This window comes from Podarcis melisellensis (assembly GCF_964234715.1).
Source record: "Podarcis melisellensis genome assembly, chromosome: 2".
NCBI lineage: Eukaryota > Metazoa > Chordata > Lepidosauria > Squamata > Lacertidae > Podarcis > Podarcis melisellensis.
In genome coordinates this window covers 34,516,100-34,532,138 of record NC_138529.1, presented here as the reverse complement: position 1 = coordinate 34,532,138, position 16,039 = coordinate 34,516,100, and the positions used below count along the sequence as shown (strand labels likewise).

Here is a 16,039-nt window from a genome sequence, read left to right as displayed (position 1 = left end):
GGTTTGTTTTCCACCAGGTCAATATCCCAGAATTCCTCAGTACTGCATGAAGAAGAGGATGAGAAGACCGGCAGTGAATCTGAAATCAGGATTTCCAGGAGGAAGTCTCCTCGTCCTCATGAAGAGGTGATTGTTTGTTTGAAAGGTCTTCAGTTTATATTAAAAAACCACCTCTGCTTCCTGGGAACAGGAGGGTTAAAGAGCTTTCCTGCAAGAGATCCCAGGAGTTAAACCCGATGTCTTTGTTGCTCATGCTAAGGAAGCGTGATGGCAGAGCTCTCCTGAACCTGGTTTAGGAAAGAATTTCAGAGGCTTGGAAAAGCCCACCTCAAAGAGGAGGTGAGCTTTGCTAACTCAGAAATTCTTCTATGGCTCAGATTGAAATCCAGAGCCAGGGAAGAATTACTGGCTTCCCTTGTTGCTAAATGCTTTGCCAGGCCAGGAGAGATTGAGCAAAGCCTTTCTTGACCAGAGATTGTTGGAGCACTGCCAAGGAACTAGATCACTTCCTGTTTTAAGGGGTTAATTTTTTTGGAACTTTGATTGCCTTGGTAAAATGACCTGAGAGCTTTCTCATTTGTTTTCAGAAGACCTCAGCTCTTATGTCCATTAATCCGAAGCAGGTTTGGGGGAGTTTGCCTCTCTGTAATGGCAAGGCTAAGCACACAATTTATGGCAGTATTTCCATCACTGGAAATTATGTTTCCCTCTTAACATCTGATCATCATTTTTTTCAGGAATGTGGTGTGACGCCAGAAAGTGAAAACCTTACCTTATCCTCCTCAGGAGCAATAGACCAGTCTTCATGTACAGGGACACCTCTCTCTTCTACCATCTCTTCTCCAGAAGGTATAGAAGGAAAGCTGACTTGCTTTGATTCTGGGGACACATCTTCAAAAGACCCCTCAGCAAGCATATTAGTGGTTTTCCTCAATCCCACACTTCTTCCCCTATACCAACTTTTTGTACACCTTGGCAGAGGACATAGGCTGAACACCAGTGCACAGGGATAGACCACAAGATGCACAATCTTGGCTTTAAAATAAAAAAAAGGTTTTGCAGATGTTCCACCTTTTGGCCTCCTTGCTTTTATGGATATTGTGTTGATTAACTAATGGGTTGATTAACCCATGCTGCTGCTATACAGTTGGAAAGCAGGCAGATCAGTGAGTAGCTTTATCGTAGGATTTTCCAGAAAAATGTTCTGTTGGTAGAAGTAGTACGACTCATGCAACACGTTGGCGACTAATATACACACAATAATTACCAAAATGATTATACATTCTTTATCAATCTTCTGAGAAAAATACAGAACCTTATGCAAAGCCAGAGAGACATTATAACGGAAATCATACATTTTGGTAATTATTGTGTGTATATTAGTCATTATCGTAGGATTTGAGCTAGAAGAGACAGCTCATGAAAGACACGTGATCAGAAGCCGGATGCAGTAAAGAAAACGTGTCATGTACCGACTGAGTTAAGAGCACAGCAGAGTGGACCTTTTCCTTGCACAGGACTGAGGCTCGGGTTGGATCTTGGAAGCTCTTAAAAAGCTTGTTTTTAAAAATTTTTTTGCTAAACTTGTATCTCAACTAGTTTATTGTGTGTCCCTTTATAACCAGCCTCCCTGGTAATGTCTTGCCTGCGCCCTCCTCTCTTTCCTTAGATCCTGTTAGCAGCAGCCTGGCCCAGTCGGTCATGTCCATGGCTTCCTCTCAAAGCCAGCACTCTGAGATCAGCACTGACACCATGTCTTCCATGTCAGGCTCCTATGTAGCTCCTGGCACTGAGGAAGAGGGGGACATGATCCCATCGCCTGCTGTTGCCAGTGGGGTACCTTCAGAAGGAGATGTAAGTATGGCAAGCCTATTCAGATGACCAAGCAGCAGAAACTGCGATGCGGGATAGTTCATTTCTGTGATGACAGCCACCCTTATCAAGGCAGGGATGGGAAACCGGTGGCCTTCCAGATGTGGTGGAACTTCAACGCTCATCACTCCCAGCCAGGAGGGAAAGTAGCCAGAGATGATGGGGGTTGTGGTCCAACAATAACTGGAGAGTTACATGTTCCCCATCCCTACTCTAAGGGATATGTTCACCATTGGGGCAGGCAAAGCACTTCATATAATGCAAGACCTTTTAAAATTCTCAAACCGAGAGAGATATTCAACTGTTTTAATCAGAGTAGACCCATTGAAATTAATGGACATGGTTAAGTCATATTCATTAATTATCTCCTCCTCCTCCTCCTCCTCCTCCTCCTCCTCCTCCTCCTCCTCCTCTTCGTCGTCGTCGTCTTCTTCTTCTTCTTCTTCTTCTTGAATTTATATACCACCTTATACCCAGGGGGTTTCAGGGCAGTTCACAGAATAAAATAAAAGTTCTACTCTGGGTAAAACTTAGTTGAATACCACCTAGTTTTTTAAAAAAAGTTATTCAAGCCATTTCTGCTATTGGGTGGAACCCAGTGATTATATGGCACACCTAACATCCAAGATGGCAGCAAACACACAGCATTGTAGGTTGTGGCTAAGCAGCCATTGCCTAGGTGTGGCAGAAATGGACCAATATGGCGGCCAGGTGCAGTGCTCTTTTTCTGGGGGGATGCAGACCCCTAAACATTTTGTGGATCTTCGTACTTTTGTCGATTTACTGTATTTATTTTCCCCGATTTGTACTATAAAATGGTGATTTTCTTGAGTCAAAATGAGAGTACCCCTAAACATTTTTTTAGGAAAAAAAAGCACTGGCCAGGTGTACCTTGTTGCAAAAACTCATTTGAGAAGAGGTGGGAAGCCAGCGAGACTTTTAAAAATTCAGAACGTGCATTGGGGTTGATACCACTGATGCAATTTGCCAGTGATGGTAACCTGCCTCTACAGGAAATGCACCAGTAAGTCCAAGTCCTGCCCTTTTCCCTTTCTCTTCCCTTAGTCAACCCCCGTTGAATCTCCAGATGAAAATTTTGTCAGTATGTCAGCAGAGGAACGAGACGCAGAGGTAAAGTTCCACATTTGAAAGCCTATTTAACACAGGGGGGTTGAAGGGAAGGAATGATTGGATGTAAAAGCCAGTGGCTGAAGCTTTCTTGTGAAAACGTTTTGCTTTGGCAACCTGAAAGCCTAGGCATCAGTTAGGGAGAGAAAGGTAGATGGGAGCCAATGAGTAAAGTGAAATACTGTAGATGGGAAATGCTGTAAATTGTGTAGTTGATAAAGGGGAAGCTGAGAGCTGCTCAGTGATGAAGTTTGTAGCTCAGCACAAAGTGACATACAACTTTTTTTGGCAAAGGGTGTTTAAGGAGATAACAGAAATCACTGGGTTAAAGCTCCAGAGGTAGCATTATTATCAATTTACAATGGGGTAGAAGGTTCACAGGATATGAAGGGCTTGCTCACAAATTTATTGACAGCTGAACAAGTTGTTATAGCTAGGAAGTGGAAGGGGCAAGGTGACTATAAAATGGAGGAATGGTATAAAGAGGTGTGGGATGTAGCTTTTAATGATAAATTAACATGTGCTATTAAGGTAAGACGGGGAATATGCAGGAGAAATAATTTTGAGGAGATATGGAAGGTATTTGTAGAATTTGTAGTGTTTAAATGGAAAGGGGTCAAACCATCTCAAGAGGTGTTGACATTTTTGGAGGTTGGATAGTTACAATGGAATGGTCTTGGGCGTGGGGTGCACGTTTTAATTCTTATTTTTTATTACTACTTCATCAAAATAAAAAAAATAAAGTTATAAAAAGGGGGGAGAGGAGGAAATACTCTGGATCGGTGAAGGAACAGGTTATTCTGGCTAATCTGAGTCTTCGTGGATTGCTGTTAGCTAAGCATATTCTCTATGTTGCTATTCCTTGCTGCCCAGCCAAAGCAGCTGCTCAGCCAGAGGCTCCCTGTGAAACCTAGTGCCCCCATATGACTGGGACTCCAGTTCTAGAAACAAGCAAACTAAACTTCATATCCATGGCTTTCTGATTGGTCAAAGCACCACCGCGCTAGGTTTCACAGGCGGCCTCTTGCTGAGTTCATTTGATCAAGCCAATTTCAGGTTTCTTCTGTGGAGAAAATGCATAGGAGAATGCTTCTCCTGACACTCTTTTAAGGAGGGAACCAAGCTCTGATAACTGAGCTTTTGTGTCTTCCTCACCTTTAACATTTGCACCTTGTCATCTTTTGTGGCAGGGGAATGACGTCATGGAGGAAGAGGCTGCCTCCCCCACACAAGAAGATGGTAACAGAACAGACCATTACTCCTTTCCCCATATTTTTTGGCTATATTCCATCACATCCAGCTGGCAGTGTTCAGAGTGGCGGATAAGGAAAAGCAAGGCTGAGCAGGGGTGGGACTTCTGGACAAGCTCAGCCTTGTTTATCTTGTAGTAGCAGATGGATGGTCTAAAGAGTTTGGAGGTGTTGGGGGGAGTTGTAATATAAAGCTACTTGAAGACTTTCCCGGTATATTGTGGGTTTATGTGTTTCTGATGCTAGAATATGAGGTCTAGATGCTAGAATACAAGGTAGTGTAAAACAGCTTTCAAGAGTTTCAGTAATGTCGCTCACAAGTGAAATTATTAAAATGTTGCAAGGTAGAGACATAAATGAAAAGTCCTCAATTTCAAAATGCCAGGGTCCCTTACTAAAGCAATAGCAATTCCACACACTTCTCTGGGAAACGGAGCGGGGAGGGAAGGATGAAGCAGAGAGCAATCTTCAGATAGCTGGAGCATCTTTGGCAATGCCCTTAGCAATGGATGTTCTGGTGCAAAATTGCAAAACTGTGGGGGGAATCTTCACTGTTGCAGATAATGACCTACTAGGTTCAGTCTTTAGCCACTTAGAGGGCTATTGACACCAGAACTTTGCAGCAGCAAAGCATAGGTCAATGCAAATCATCACGTTTTTGGAGCTAGGTCATGGGCCGCTGACATAGGGACCCTGGTGGAAAACTGCTCCCCCAAAAGTAAGGGATCTGTGGCACTCCCATAACCCCAGATGACGAAACACCTCTTTGGTACTTTTGGAAGATGCAGAGACAAGCTCTCCACTGTGGTGGGAAGAGAAGCCAGGTAAAATGGGCTTCCTCTTCTTCCTTAGTGTGTTTGGCTGATTAGAAATCCACCCGCTTTGTAGAACTTCATAATAAACATTCTTAAGAGTTTCCATACACAACCCTCCCCAAGTAAAATAGCTTTTAGTTGGCTCGCGGACTTTCCTTGTGAACTCTGAGCATCTCATTTTTAAAAGGCAAGTTTCAGGTGCTCATGGTCAGCAGCAAGGAGACCAGCTCGAAAATACCGCAACCGCATGCTTAATAATTGGAAGGTTAAAACAAAACTTAAACCCCCATGTGTGTTATGATTCTGGAAGTTGACATCCACAAAGCATATGCATAGTGAATATGCAATTTCAATGGAACATGCCAATTAGCCTCAGGCTTCTGCCTCCTGGTATGCTTGCAGAATGTTTCATGCTGCTGTGTTTTTGCTAACATTTGAGGGTTAGCTTAGAAGCTGCAGCAGGAGTTGGGCCAAGTTTACCCATAACTGGAGCAAATTGTAACTCAGTTAAACTGTGGCATGCCACTGGTTCTGGGTGATTGGGAGGGTGACAGATCGTGTGATCTTTTTCTCTTCCATGCACAACACTTCTCACACCCTCAGTAAGCACCAACAAGGCAGAGAACCCATTCTTAAATAGTGGTATAATGACAGTGTTCACCAAAACCTGGTGGCTTTTCCGTGGGTCAGCAGGTGCCATTCCCTCCCCCCCCTCCAATGGCTGGGGCTTCTGCTTTAGTGCCAGCTGCGCTTCTGGGATTCCAGTGGGGTTGCATGCTTGCCTCGTACAGCAGTCGTGCAGCACAATATTTCAATACATGCCCAGCAGCCCACTCCATAAACCAGCCATGCTGGAGTACTTGGCTGTGCATCAGTTTTGCTTCTTAGCATGTCAACCAAAGCCGCTTTGAGGGATTCTGACACCACAAAGACTTACTTTATTTTGAAGCTTGAAATAGCAGAAGGCCTTCTAAATAGCACTCTTCTTTAGACGTCCAGGAATGCTCTTCTGGTGTTCTTAGGATTTGCGAGTTTTTGCACACTTGCGTGTCCAACCAGCAGGGAATCCAGAGTAGGATGGATAGTCTGTGTGGTTGATTAAGTAAAGAACCACCCACGTTATTGTGTGAAATGTTTTTCTTTTAGGGCTTCAGAGAGTTGTTACAGAAATATTTTTTTAAACATAGTCTTCTGCTCCAGCCCCCAAAACCACTTGTCCAGAAAACAATTGAAAAGGTTTCCTCTTGCAAGGTCTTTTGCTTTTTTAAAAAACCAAATGGCAAAATTTCTATTAACTTTTCTGGAGTTAATATATGGAAGTCCTGTAAATTTATTCCTTTACCACATATATATATCTGTCTCTTTAAAAACAAAACAAAAAACAAAATAGTACCCACACAGTCTAAATTTAATCTGGAATATTGCAAGGAAAAATAATGAATAACCCTAAGGGCTTTTGTAGGGTAGGGAGAGGGGTATAGCCAGATCTTGTTAAAGCAGATGCCATTGTTGGTTAGGCTGGGGCGTTTTCAGAAGTAATGCGTCACTCAATGTCTTGAGAGCTTCAGGTAAAAGAACATGCCCCCATTTAAACAGACATTTGACTCAGTTTAGCCTTCTCATTCAACTGTTAAAAATGGAAACTCACCACAGTAATTATGATATGTGTGAGCACCTCTTAGAATATTACTGGAGAAACGTGAAAAAGGTAGCCTAAGGGAATCACAGTTTTTGCTTTCCAACATTAAGCTGTGTCAAAGCAAACAAATCTGTGCTACAGACCTTTCTGTATCTGTTTTATACCAGTGCAAGGCATCATTCAGGGGATCCTGGGAACTGTCGTTCTTGTGAAGGGACTAGGAATTCTGTTAGAAATCCCTAGCACTCACTCAACAGAACTGGAAACGGGAACTAATTGAGCTCCAGGTGACATTTGTTGAACTCCAACTCCCATCAGCCCCCGCCAGCATGGCCAGTGGTCTGGGACTATGGGAGATGGAGTCCAGGAACATCGGGAGGCCATCAATTTCCCCACCCCTGTCACAAAGAACTACCATTCCCAGAGCTACCCGAAGAGAAGGATTTGTGCTTGTTTGCGATACAAAATTAATAGTGCTTTCTTTTTGCAACCAACTGAGGTTCCTGTTGTGTTGCGTTTGCTGGAGAGGTAACAAGTTGGGGGAACGTTTTGGTTTTTGAAGCATTCATATAGCTTCCTCCACAAGGCTTTAGACACCAGCCAGAGACCTGCAAAAGCATGAGCTGGTGATCTCCCTTTCTGTGCCTGCTTATGTGTTGCCTTTGCAGAAAAGGTTAAATATCCTCCTGTGCCTGTACCCTTTCTCACTGGCAATTTTTCTTCTTCTTGGAAACCAGGCTAGAAATGGAAGTGGTTGAGGAAACCTGCCAAGATGGCTTAATGCAGACGCAACCCAGTCAAATGCCTTTTTGTCCACTCTCTATGCCGCCATGGGCTGCCGTTGAGGTTTTCTTCCCCAACTCCTGATACAAACTGTTTGTGCCTTCCGATATTTTAAGGAGAAAGAATACGTATGTCAAAGCGCAGCCCCATCCCCTCTCTAACTACATTAACTCCCTTACAGGCCAAAGGACAGGCGCATACCTAGGTATGGAGTGTGACAATAACAATGACATTGGCAACGCAAGCGTGAAAGCACTGGACAATAAGCTGTGCTCTGAGGCCTGCTTACCTGGTGAGTGGCAGTCTGCTGAACATGAACTTTTGTGGGTGTGTGGAGGTGGGAGGGGAGCCTATTCCATACCCCCCACCCCACCCTGTCGCCAGCAGCCAGAACGTAACACTTGCATGTACATATAGCTATACTTCACGTTGAAACAAGCAAAAATAAAGGTGCTCAGCTATGGCATCTTCCAGATATTTTAAACCATGCCCACTTACCCCACCTGACCAGCCCTGCATCACACTACAATATAGAGATCATTTTTAGGTTTCCTAACTTAAGGCAAGTTTTTAATATGGCTTTCTCCACTGACCCCTGGGAACCAAAACTCCCCGAGGGTGTGGAAACATCTTTGTTGGAGTTCCTAGCCCATAAGACACGGGAGCCACATTTAATTCCATGTGTAGCATGGTGCCCACTCTTATTTCTCACTGAATATTTCCATCCCCTTCTTTCTCCTTCTGTGTCCTACTCTCTCCCCCTCCACATTTTTTCCTCATCTTTAAAACTTTTTGAAGCCAGGGGGGGGAAAGGAAATGTCAGCACTGCTGGTGCAGCCCACTTTTGGTTGGGTTGTAACCCACCTGGGTGTCCTCGTCCACCTGTTGAGGACCAGTGCCCAAGATCCTTCAGCCATGGCAGTGAAAGCCATTTTAGGTGTACAGTTTAGATATGTTCACATATGCCTGGCATAAGAAATAGGGTTAAGTTTTAAAGTTGAGCCCAAGATTCAGCATGCAGAGTTCTTGACAATATTAATAGTGGCGGGATAAATTGTCAGCTCCTAGATAGGCTTATAGAAGTCAAAGCATTGGTTAGATCTGTTGGGCACAGAAGGAACCACACTTGTTCCATGATATCTAATCTAATATCTATGGAAAAGATGCTCTATTGGGGGACTTCTTCCTGCACTAAAATAAGATCCAGCCATCGCCCCCAATCTCATTCTATTTCTAACCAATATGTAAAAGTCCTTCAGATTTAATTATTTTCTTTACACATAGCTAGCCTGATTAGTAACCTAACGAAAAAGCATGTTAGAGACATGCTTAATAATTCCTTGGCTTAGCCCTGGTATCACATTCCCCACCTTACTTTTTGTTATTAACCCTGGGTATGCCTTGTGTGTCTCTTTGCTGTTTCATTGATCTTTTTGCCCCACTGGGTTTCATCAGTGTGAAAGTTCATGTTCACTCTATGCCAGCAAATTTCTTGTTTTTCTTTTCTTAGCCCATGCTTCCACCCTTTCCATTTCTCCAGGTTGCTGAAATGGCTGTAAATTTTACTGACTGACCTTTAGGGGTCTGGACAAAACTGAATAGGGGGGGAATAGAATCCTGCATTATAGTTGAGCAAATTGGCCTTGCCCTGGTCCAGGATTAATGAAAATTAAAGATTTGTTGGTTTTTATTTCCAATGATTGGAAGCCATGGGCACAATTCTGTGCCAGTTCATTGACATATAAGGGTCTTGTGCACCTCTGCCCTTGATGGATTGCATTCATGTGTCGCACCCAGAGAGGACTTGGAACACTTACCTAGTGTGTGTTTTAATTTCTGTTTATTTTAATAGGATTTAAGTGTTCCTAACCTCTTCTGGCTTATGCCCCAAATCTTTAAAAGGCAGGTGCATCAGACGCATCCTCCCATGTCAGTAAATTTGTTGTCATTTGTAACACCATAGCAACCCATCTATTGCTTATTTTGCCTTCCGCTAAAGCTTTCAAGGCTGTAAACTTGAGTTACCTGAAAGAATCTTTCTTGGTTGGTCTAATTCACTGCTTCGGAGAGGGAGAGCTTTCTCACATAGCTGCTAGCAAGCTAGCTCTCTTCCTCTGTTGTGCTGTCCCTCTGTGTAATTTATTTCACTTGGGAAATTCTGCAGTTAATCCGAGCTTTGCTCTGCAAAAGCATATGTGCCCGCAGATAAGAGACCCTCTAACAATAGTGGCAAATGCCATCTTTCTTCTGGGGCAGGAATTGTTTGAACACAGCCACATGCAAGGTCATTTATAGTTACGAGGTTAAAATATTGCACCATATTATGTCCTTGCAGTGTTGGTACCTTCAAGCGATCATGGCTCTGTGTATAAGCCCAGACCCGAGGAAAATCTTAACCAAATGCCTTGCTAAGTACAATTTAGTGCGTATCCACAACCCTTCAAATTGTGATCTTTTAAACTGGGAAATCCTGCTTCAGTCAAGCAAGCTACTGGAGGGCAGTGAACTAAGTCACTGGAACATTTTTTTCCAGGGGTCTTAAAATGGCTATTGGGCAGTAAGGAACCAGAGAACAGAGGCTGACACATGCAACCCATCTTATTCAATAAAGTCGCCAGTATGGATGTAATGAATGTCCTTGACTTTCTTGAAAACTGCATACCTGGTGTAGTGGATAAGTGTTCCAAATATAGCATCAGGTATCAGAACAGCGGTTGCAGTTCTTTCAGAAGAACAAAAAGTGGGTAGGAGGAATGACATGTTGCACAACATATTTCACAGCTGAGCCATTTAAAGTTGCCTAGAACCTATGAAATAGCAGGCTTGTCAATGAGTTTTTGAATAAGGAAAGACATAGAACAGTAGCTTAATATACTGTGCAATATGGTGCAAACTGGTAAAAAAAAAAGGCTTTGTAATGCATCTCTGTCCTTTTAAAATGAACAACAGTGTGCATTAATGACAGCATGTGAACTATCATGCAAAATATTACTTTTAGCAAATCCTCCCTCTTCCCGCCCCCAAAAAGTCCATCATTGCAGATAAATCTCCATAACATTTGATGTCAGGTTTTTTTGTTTGTTTTACTTTTAGGAAAGCAAAACTTTCTCATATTTAAAGGCCTATACTATGGCAGTTAGGGGACGCGGGTGGCGCTGTGGGTTAAACCACAGAGCCTAGGACCTGCCGATTGAAAGGTCGGCGGTTCGAATCCCCGCGGCGGGGTGAGCTCCCGTCGTTCGGTCCCAGCTCCTGCCTACCTAGCAGTTGGAAAGCACCCCAAGTGCAAGTAGATAAATAGGGACCGCTTTCTAGCGGGAAGGTAAACGGCATTTCTGTGTGCTGCGCTGGTGCAGGCTCGCCAGATGCAGCTTAGTCACGCTGGCCACGTTACCCGGAAGTGCCTTCGGACAGCGCCGGCTCCTGGCCTCTTGAGCGAGATGAGCGTGCAACCCTAGAGTCGGTCACGACTGGCCCTGATGGGCAGGGGTACCTTTACCTTTTAACTTTTTACTATGGCAGTAGTTAATGAGTTAGCTACCGACCAACTTAATGTAGCACTGTCTCTTATTCTTCCTGTCTCTTATTTCATCACATAACTGCAGCAGTGGGAGAGCATTATGAGATATTTCTCTAAATGTGTTGTAGTGGAACTTACTCCCTAGCATACTTGGTTGTAGAAAAGCTTCCAAACCCAGAACCTTGGCTAAATTCAAGAATTGTTTTGGATGAAAGATCACATGTTTATCACATCCCAGCTGTTATCTGCATAGACATAGGAAGTATTCCCTAGCATTGCCTGCAGTGCTTCTTGAACTGTAGGAGTGGAAGCTGGGCATCAGGAGACCTGTGGAATAAATTACTATACAGTCACCAGAGGTGTCATCGCCTCCTCTGGCTTGCATACCCTTTGCTGCTTGCAGGAATCTTTTGCAGATCCCCCACCCTTCACTCTATGCAGCAGACGAAGCCAAGTCCTCTTTTTTCCCTAGCTGCAGTGTGTTATTGTGCAAACCCATGCTTTGCTTTGCAGCCAGCCAGGAAGCAGCATGTACCTGCTTCCATGGTGCACAAGCTATATATGTAAAGCAGAATGGGGAATGAGACTTCTTGAGTTGCCTATTTGCAGATGCTGTGCCCTTGAGCTTTTTGGTATATGGCTGGAGTAATGCTGTGCCTGGCTGATCTAATGGCAGGGGTGCATTTCTGAAGTTGTCCTCTTGTTCCCCTCACACTCCATTTCCTTCACCCCAAAGTTTGAACTCCTAAAAACAAAACAAAAAAGCACTTCTAGGTACTCCACTTAAGTTTATCTGAGGAGGGCAATCCCGCCCCAGCTCAGTCTCTTTGTTTTAAGGATTTTTAGTCTCTGGGTTCTCTCCCCCCTTTTAAAGAGTGAATAGGTACAAAGGTAAGTACGGGAGATGGAAAAGCAAAGTATTAATTTTGAATCTGCGATAGTTGGCTTAGGGCTTGTCCGCACTGGGTTTTAATGTGGGTTTGTAGCTGTTTGTGTTCCCAATTGATTTGCATATAGTGCACATGACATTGCCCTCACACAACACCAGTCTTGATGCTTTTCCCTTATAAATTTTGGCTTATTCGATACGGGGATAAATCCAGTAAGTTGGGAGAAATCAGGTTCCAAGCCACTCAATTTGGGGTCATGGACAATTTGTTTCTGTGTTGTCACTTTCTGCTACTCTCCTTCCTATGTACACTACTTCCTTAGTGCTTTCATTTCTCTTCTGGCCTTGCTTGTAACCATTTCTGGAGATATTTTTGTTAATTTTTTCAGATTTGCACAAAACCTACACCAGATTTATTGGGCAACAATTTGAAAAGTGTGTGCTTGAGAATTTACATTTGTCTTCATTTCTTTTCTAGCATGCCAATAACGGTGTGTCAGGAACCTGGCCATCTATGTATATATGTATTCTTTAAATCACTCAAGATTTGCACAAACCAAAAAGCTGCACAAGCAAATTTACTATTGTTTAAGTACTTTTGCACACTTCTTGGGTGGGGAATATATATATAACGAAGTGGACACACAGCTATCTGTGCACATGCTCTGTCAGCACTTAATTGGCATGACAGAACCAACAAATTAGAAGGCAGGGACAAAAGCAAAAGGGAATGCCTACTGTTATGGTTAATAGCCAGATGTAGTGGCCCAGCTGTGGGACTAAATAATTCTCAGATGTTGATAAAAACAACATAAGAGATGCAGAAGAGAATAAAGACCACTTCTTTCAGGTGTACATGCCAGAGAGCAAAATACAGAAATGGTGTCAAATACTGTTGTATGTTTCCCCTTCTAAATATCCACCAAGGTCATGTGTATATGGGAGGTGGAAGGCAGCAAACCAGTCCATGCATGTATTATTTGTTATTCAAAAATCTCTGCATGTTTTGTGTTTCCCAAGTAGAAAAAAAAGTGGTACAAACAGGGCCTTTAAGTAAATTGGCAACTGGGCAAGTGGTAATTCACTCAAACAGCTTGATGAGCATGGTTAGCTGTCAATGATCATGTTGGCCCATCTCAAGGGATTGTGCTGCAGCTATCACAGGGCCAAATAGTGTTCCTTTGGCACCCAGTAATAGGTAAATGTTTATCATTTGTTGTGTGTCTCCAGCTACGCATTTTGCTCTGCTGAGATAGTCTCCCAGCTACAAGCAGAATACTCAGGGGGAATTGTTTATTGAGTTCTTAACATGGACACCCCTGAGCCATTGTTAACAGGGTATATGCACATCTGGTGTATTCTAGAGGCTACACAACTGTGCTTTCCAGTTATGACCAGACAGACACACCTTAGCTGTTGCTTCTTTCTGTGTTAATACATAATGCTTATTGAAACTGCCCTATGTTTAAACATGAAGGCCCAAGAATGTGGGGCACAGGGTAGCTTACACTTCTTGCTTCTTTTTTAGGTTCCGTGCAAAAGTCAAAGTGTAGCGACCTTAAATTTTGGATGGCAACACTTTGGTCTTGCAATTTGTTTTCCCAAGATTAATGTAATCTGCTTTGGGAATCCCTTTTGAACATAGGGCATAGATTTTACTACTAAATGAATAATGCTGGGGTCTCATGGAAAGTTAAGACTAGGTCTTCTGTGCACCAACCGTACAACCTAACATTTAGCCCAGAGAAAAGTTAGCTCGGCCCATGTCTGCCTTTGCGGGTTATGTCTGATGGATTGTGCCCCCCACCCCACAATCTGCTGCCAGTTCTGTGCTATAGAATGTATAACAATGTTATATTGTGACATCATTGGCCATGCAAGAGGCAGGGAATCTCTGTGGAATTGTTGGCTCTCCTCTTAGCATGCTTTACAGGTTTAATGGCCTAGCTTGCCACCAAACTGTGGTCTGAACCAACAATATCTATGATGGATGTGAGCTGTTTTACAGGGGTAGAGCTCAAATTGAGTTGGGCTGCAAGGATTAGCTTGCTGCAGCACCGTTCTAGAGTGCCTAGCCCTCTCTTGAACATCTATTAATCAAGGGCCCCTGCTTCCCATCCCATCTGCTTTAGAAATGTTTCTGTGGAATAAAACAGCCTTTAGATTAAACCTATGCTCTGTCCCATGCTTCTTGTAGACACCTTGGGTTGGGTTCCATCCCTTTGTGATAGGCTACTCACAGTAACCAAGACTTGCTTGGAAATTGCCACTGACTTGGAACACAATTCCTAAGAATTTCAGCACACAGGCTTCTATGTGAAATCTCCTAGACTGGCATTAGGGATTACAACGTAGAAGATAGTTTTTGTTTTGTCCCTTTTTTGTGCTCTTTCTTTCTCTTTCTCTTTCTCTCTCTCTCCGTTGCATGCATTTGCATTTGTGTTGTCTGTCCTTTCTCTTGTTCACCATTTGCTTCTGGTCTTTTCCTACTAAACAGCTGCAGTTCCGGAATCCTGCCCCATAAGCATTGAGGAATAGGTATGAGATTTGCGAAGTCCTCTGCTGCTCACTTCGTCTGAATAAACCTAGATTTCATTTTGCAGTATAATCTTTCTCTCTAAGGCTTTGTTTGATCAACACAGTCCCTACCCCCTGCACACTTTTTTTGAAAAAAGGAAAAATTGCCTCTTGCGCATGAAATATTGGCAGGGGCAAGTGATTCTTAATCACTTCTTGTACCAAAACACAACTGCAGAATGGGCTTTCTTAACTCATTGGTGCAAATGACTTTTAAAAGCCAAGCTACAGAATCTGAGGCTGCAATCCTACACATGCTTACCTAGAAGTAATTGCCATTGAATCCAGTGAAACTGACTTTTGAGGAGACATGCACTAGATTACACTGTAAGGCAAACCATTTGCATCTATTCAAGACCAGTAGAACTGTGCCTGGGTGCATTTTTCTGTTTCTAGCCATGTACTGGTTACCCAGGCTATTTCATGTTCAGGGACTAAATCCACAAATGTTACAAAGGGTGTAGTGGGATGGATTTTAGTTCACATGTACTGGAGCAATTATTACCCACCACAACTCTTGACTCTCTTTTGCCTTAGCATAGGCTGCTAAAAAATAGAGGTCCCAGTACCAATCCCTGGGAGATTCCACTTTCAACATCCCTCCATCCCCGCTCTCTACTTCCTGTTTCTTGATCCACAACAGGAACTCTCTAATTCCGTGACTGCTAAGCTTACTCAGGACCTTTTGGTGAGGTAGCTTGTCTAAAGCTGCTTGAAAGTCCAAGTGCACAATATCAACTAGATTCCCTCTCTGTTATATCTATCTATTAATCTGACTACAGAAATATATTCACTGTTTTTGTCTTGGGTGCTCAGCCACTTTGATTAGCAAATGCCCATAAAATGTTTCCTTCGCAAGAGTGCAAAAAGACTTATGCTGCTGAATTGACTAAATTTGACTATTCAAAAGGTTACTGTAAACAATGAACTTTCATACCTTGTGCTATCACATTACAATTAACTTTACATTTCAGCAAGGGCCCATTCCCGAATGAAGGGGGAGTTCTCATACTTCAAAGATTTAAGTCCAGGAGGGAGGGAGATAACCGTTGCTGGATATTTGGTTTCTATATAATAGTTGCACTTTCTCTCTACGCAGTAATGATTTCCTAATGAAATCCCTGCAAAGTGTATGAGATTTAGAGCTGTTTTGCAGGAGTTAATTGCCTCATTTAGCATATAACTATGCTGTAGGCTGGCAAGTGGTTTTCTTTCTTTTTTTTTTTGTTTAGTACAAATATAATGCCTTGGGGTCAAATTAAAGCACATGAAAGATGTACTTAGTTGCTTCCTGTAGTAAATGAAAATCCCAGCTTATAACTTATGGCATTTCTTGACTGTAGGCTCCATAGATGCCAAATAATTAAAATGTCTACTTTTTATTCACTGCATCAAAGATGAGAATATAAATAGCTGCGCTGTGCCCAGGGCGGCTATTTTCATACTTGGGCTATAGCTAAACTAATATAAGTTAGAATTATAGGGAATGATGTACAGCACTCTGTTAAAATGGTCCTGTTATGTTATCAACTTCCTAAGTCTGTCCATCTGCGATCACAGAACACA

General features: G+C 42.9%; 1 protein-coding gene across 4 annotated transcripts in view; it reads left to right on the top strand.

Moving 5' to 3' along the window:
* Positions 1-16,039, top strand: part of RNF157 (ring finger protein 157) — a 77,662-nt gene that overhangs the window by 57,744 nt on the left and 3,879 nt on the right. For 2 of the 4 annotated variants that reach the window (XM_081897720.1, XM_081897721.1), the window contains exons 13-18: positions 18-126; positions 738-849; positions 1,670-1,854; positions 2,938-3,003; positions 4,191-4,239; positions 7,669-7,779. In XM_081897720.1, the coding sequence (XP_081753846.1) occupies positions 18-126; positions 738-849; positions 1,670-1,854; positions 2,938-3,003; positions 4,191-4,239; positions 7,669-7,779 (632 nt within the window). Of the gene's footprint in view, positions 1-17; positions 127-737; positions 850-1,669; positions 1,855-2,937; positions 3,004-4,190; positions 4,240-7,668; positions 7,780-14,393; positions 14,435-16,039 lie in introns of all 4 variants that reach the window. The other 2 variants (XM_081897722.1, XM_081897723.1) reach the window with 2 other exon arrangements.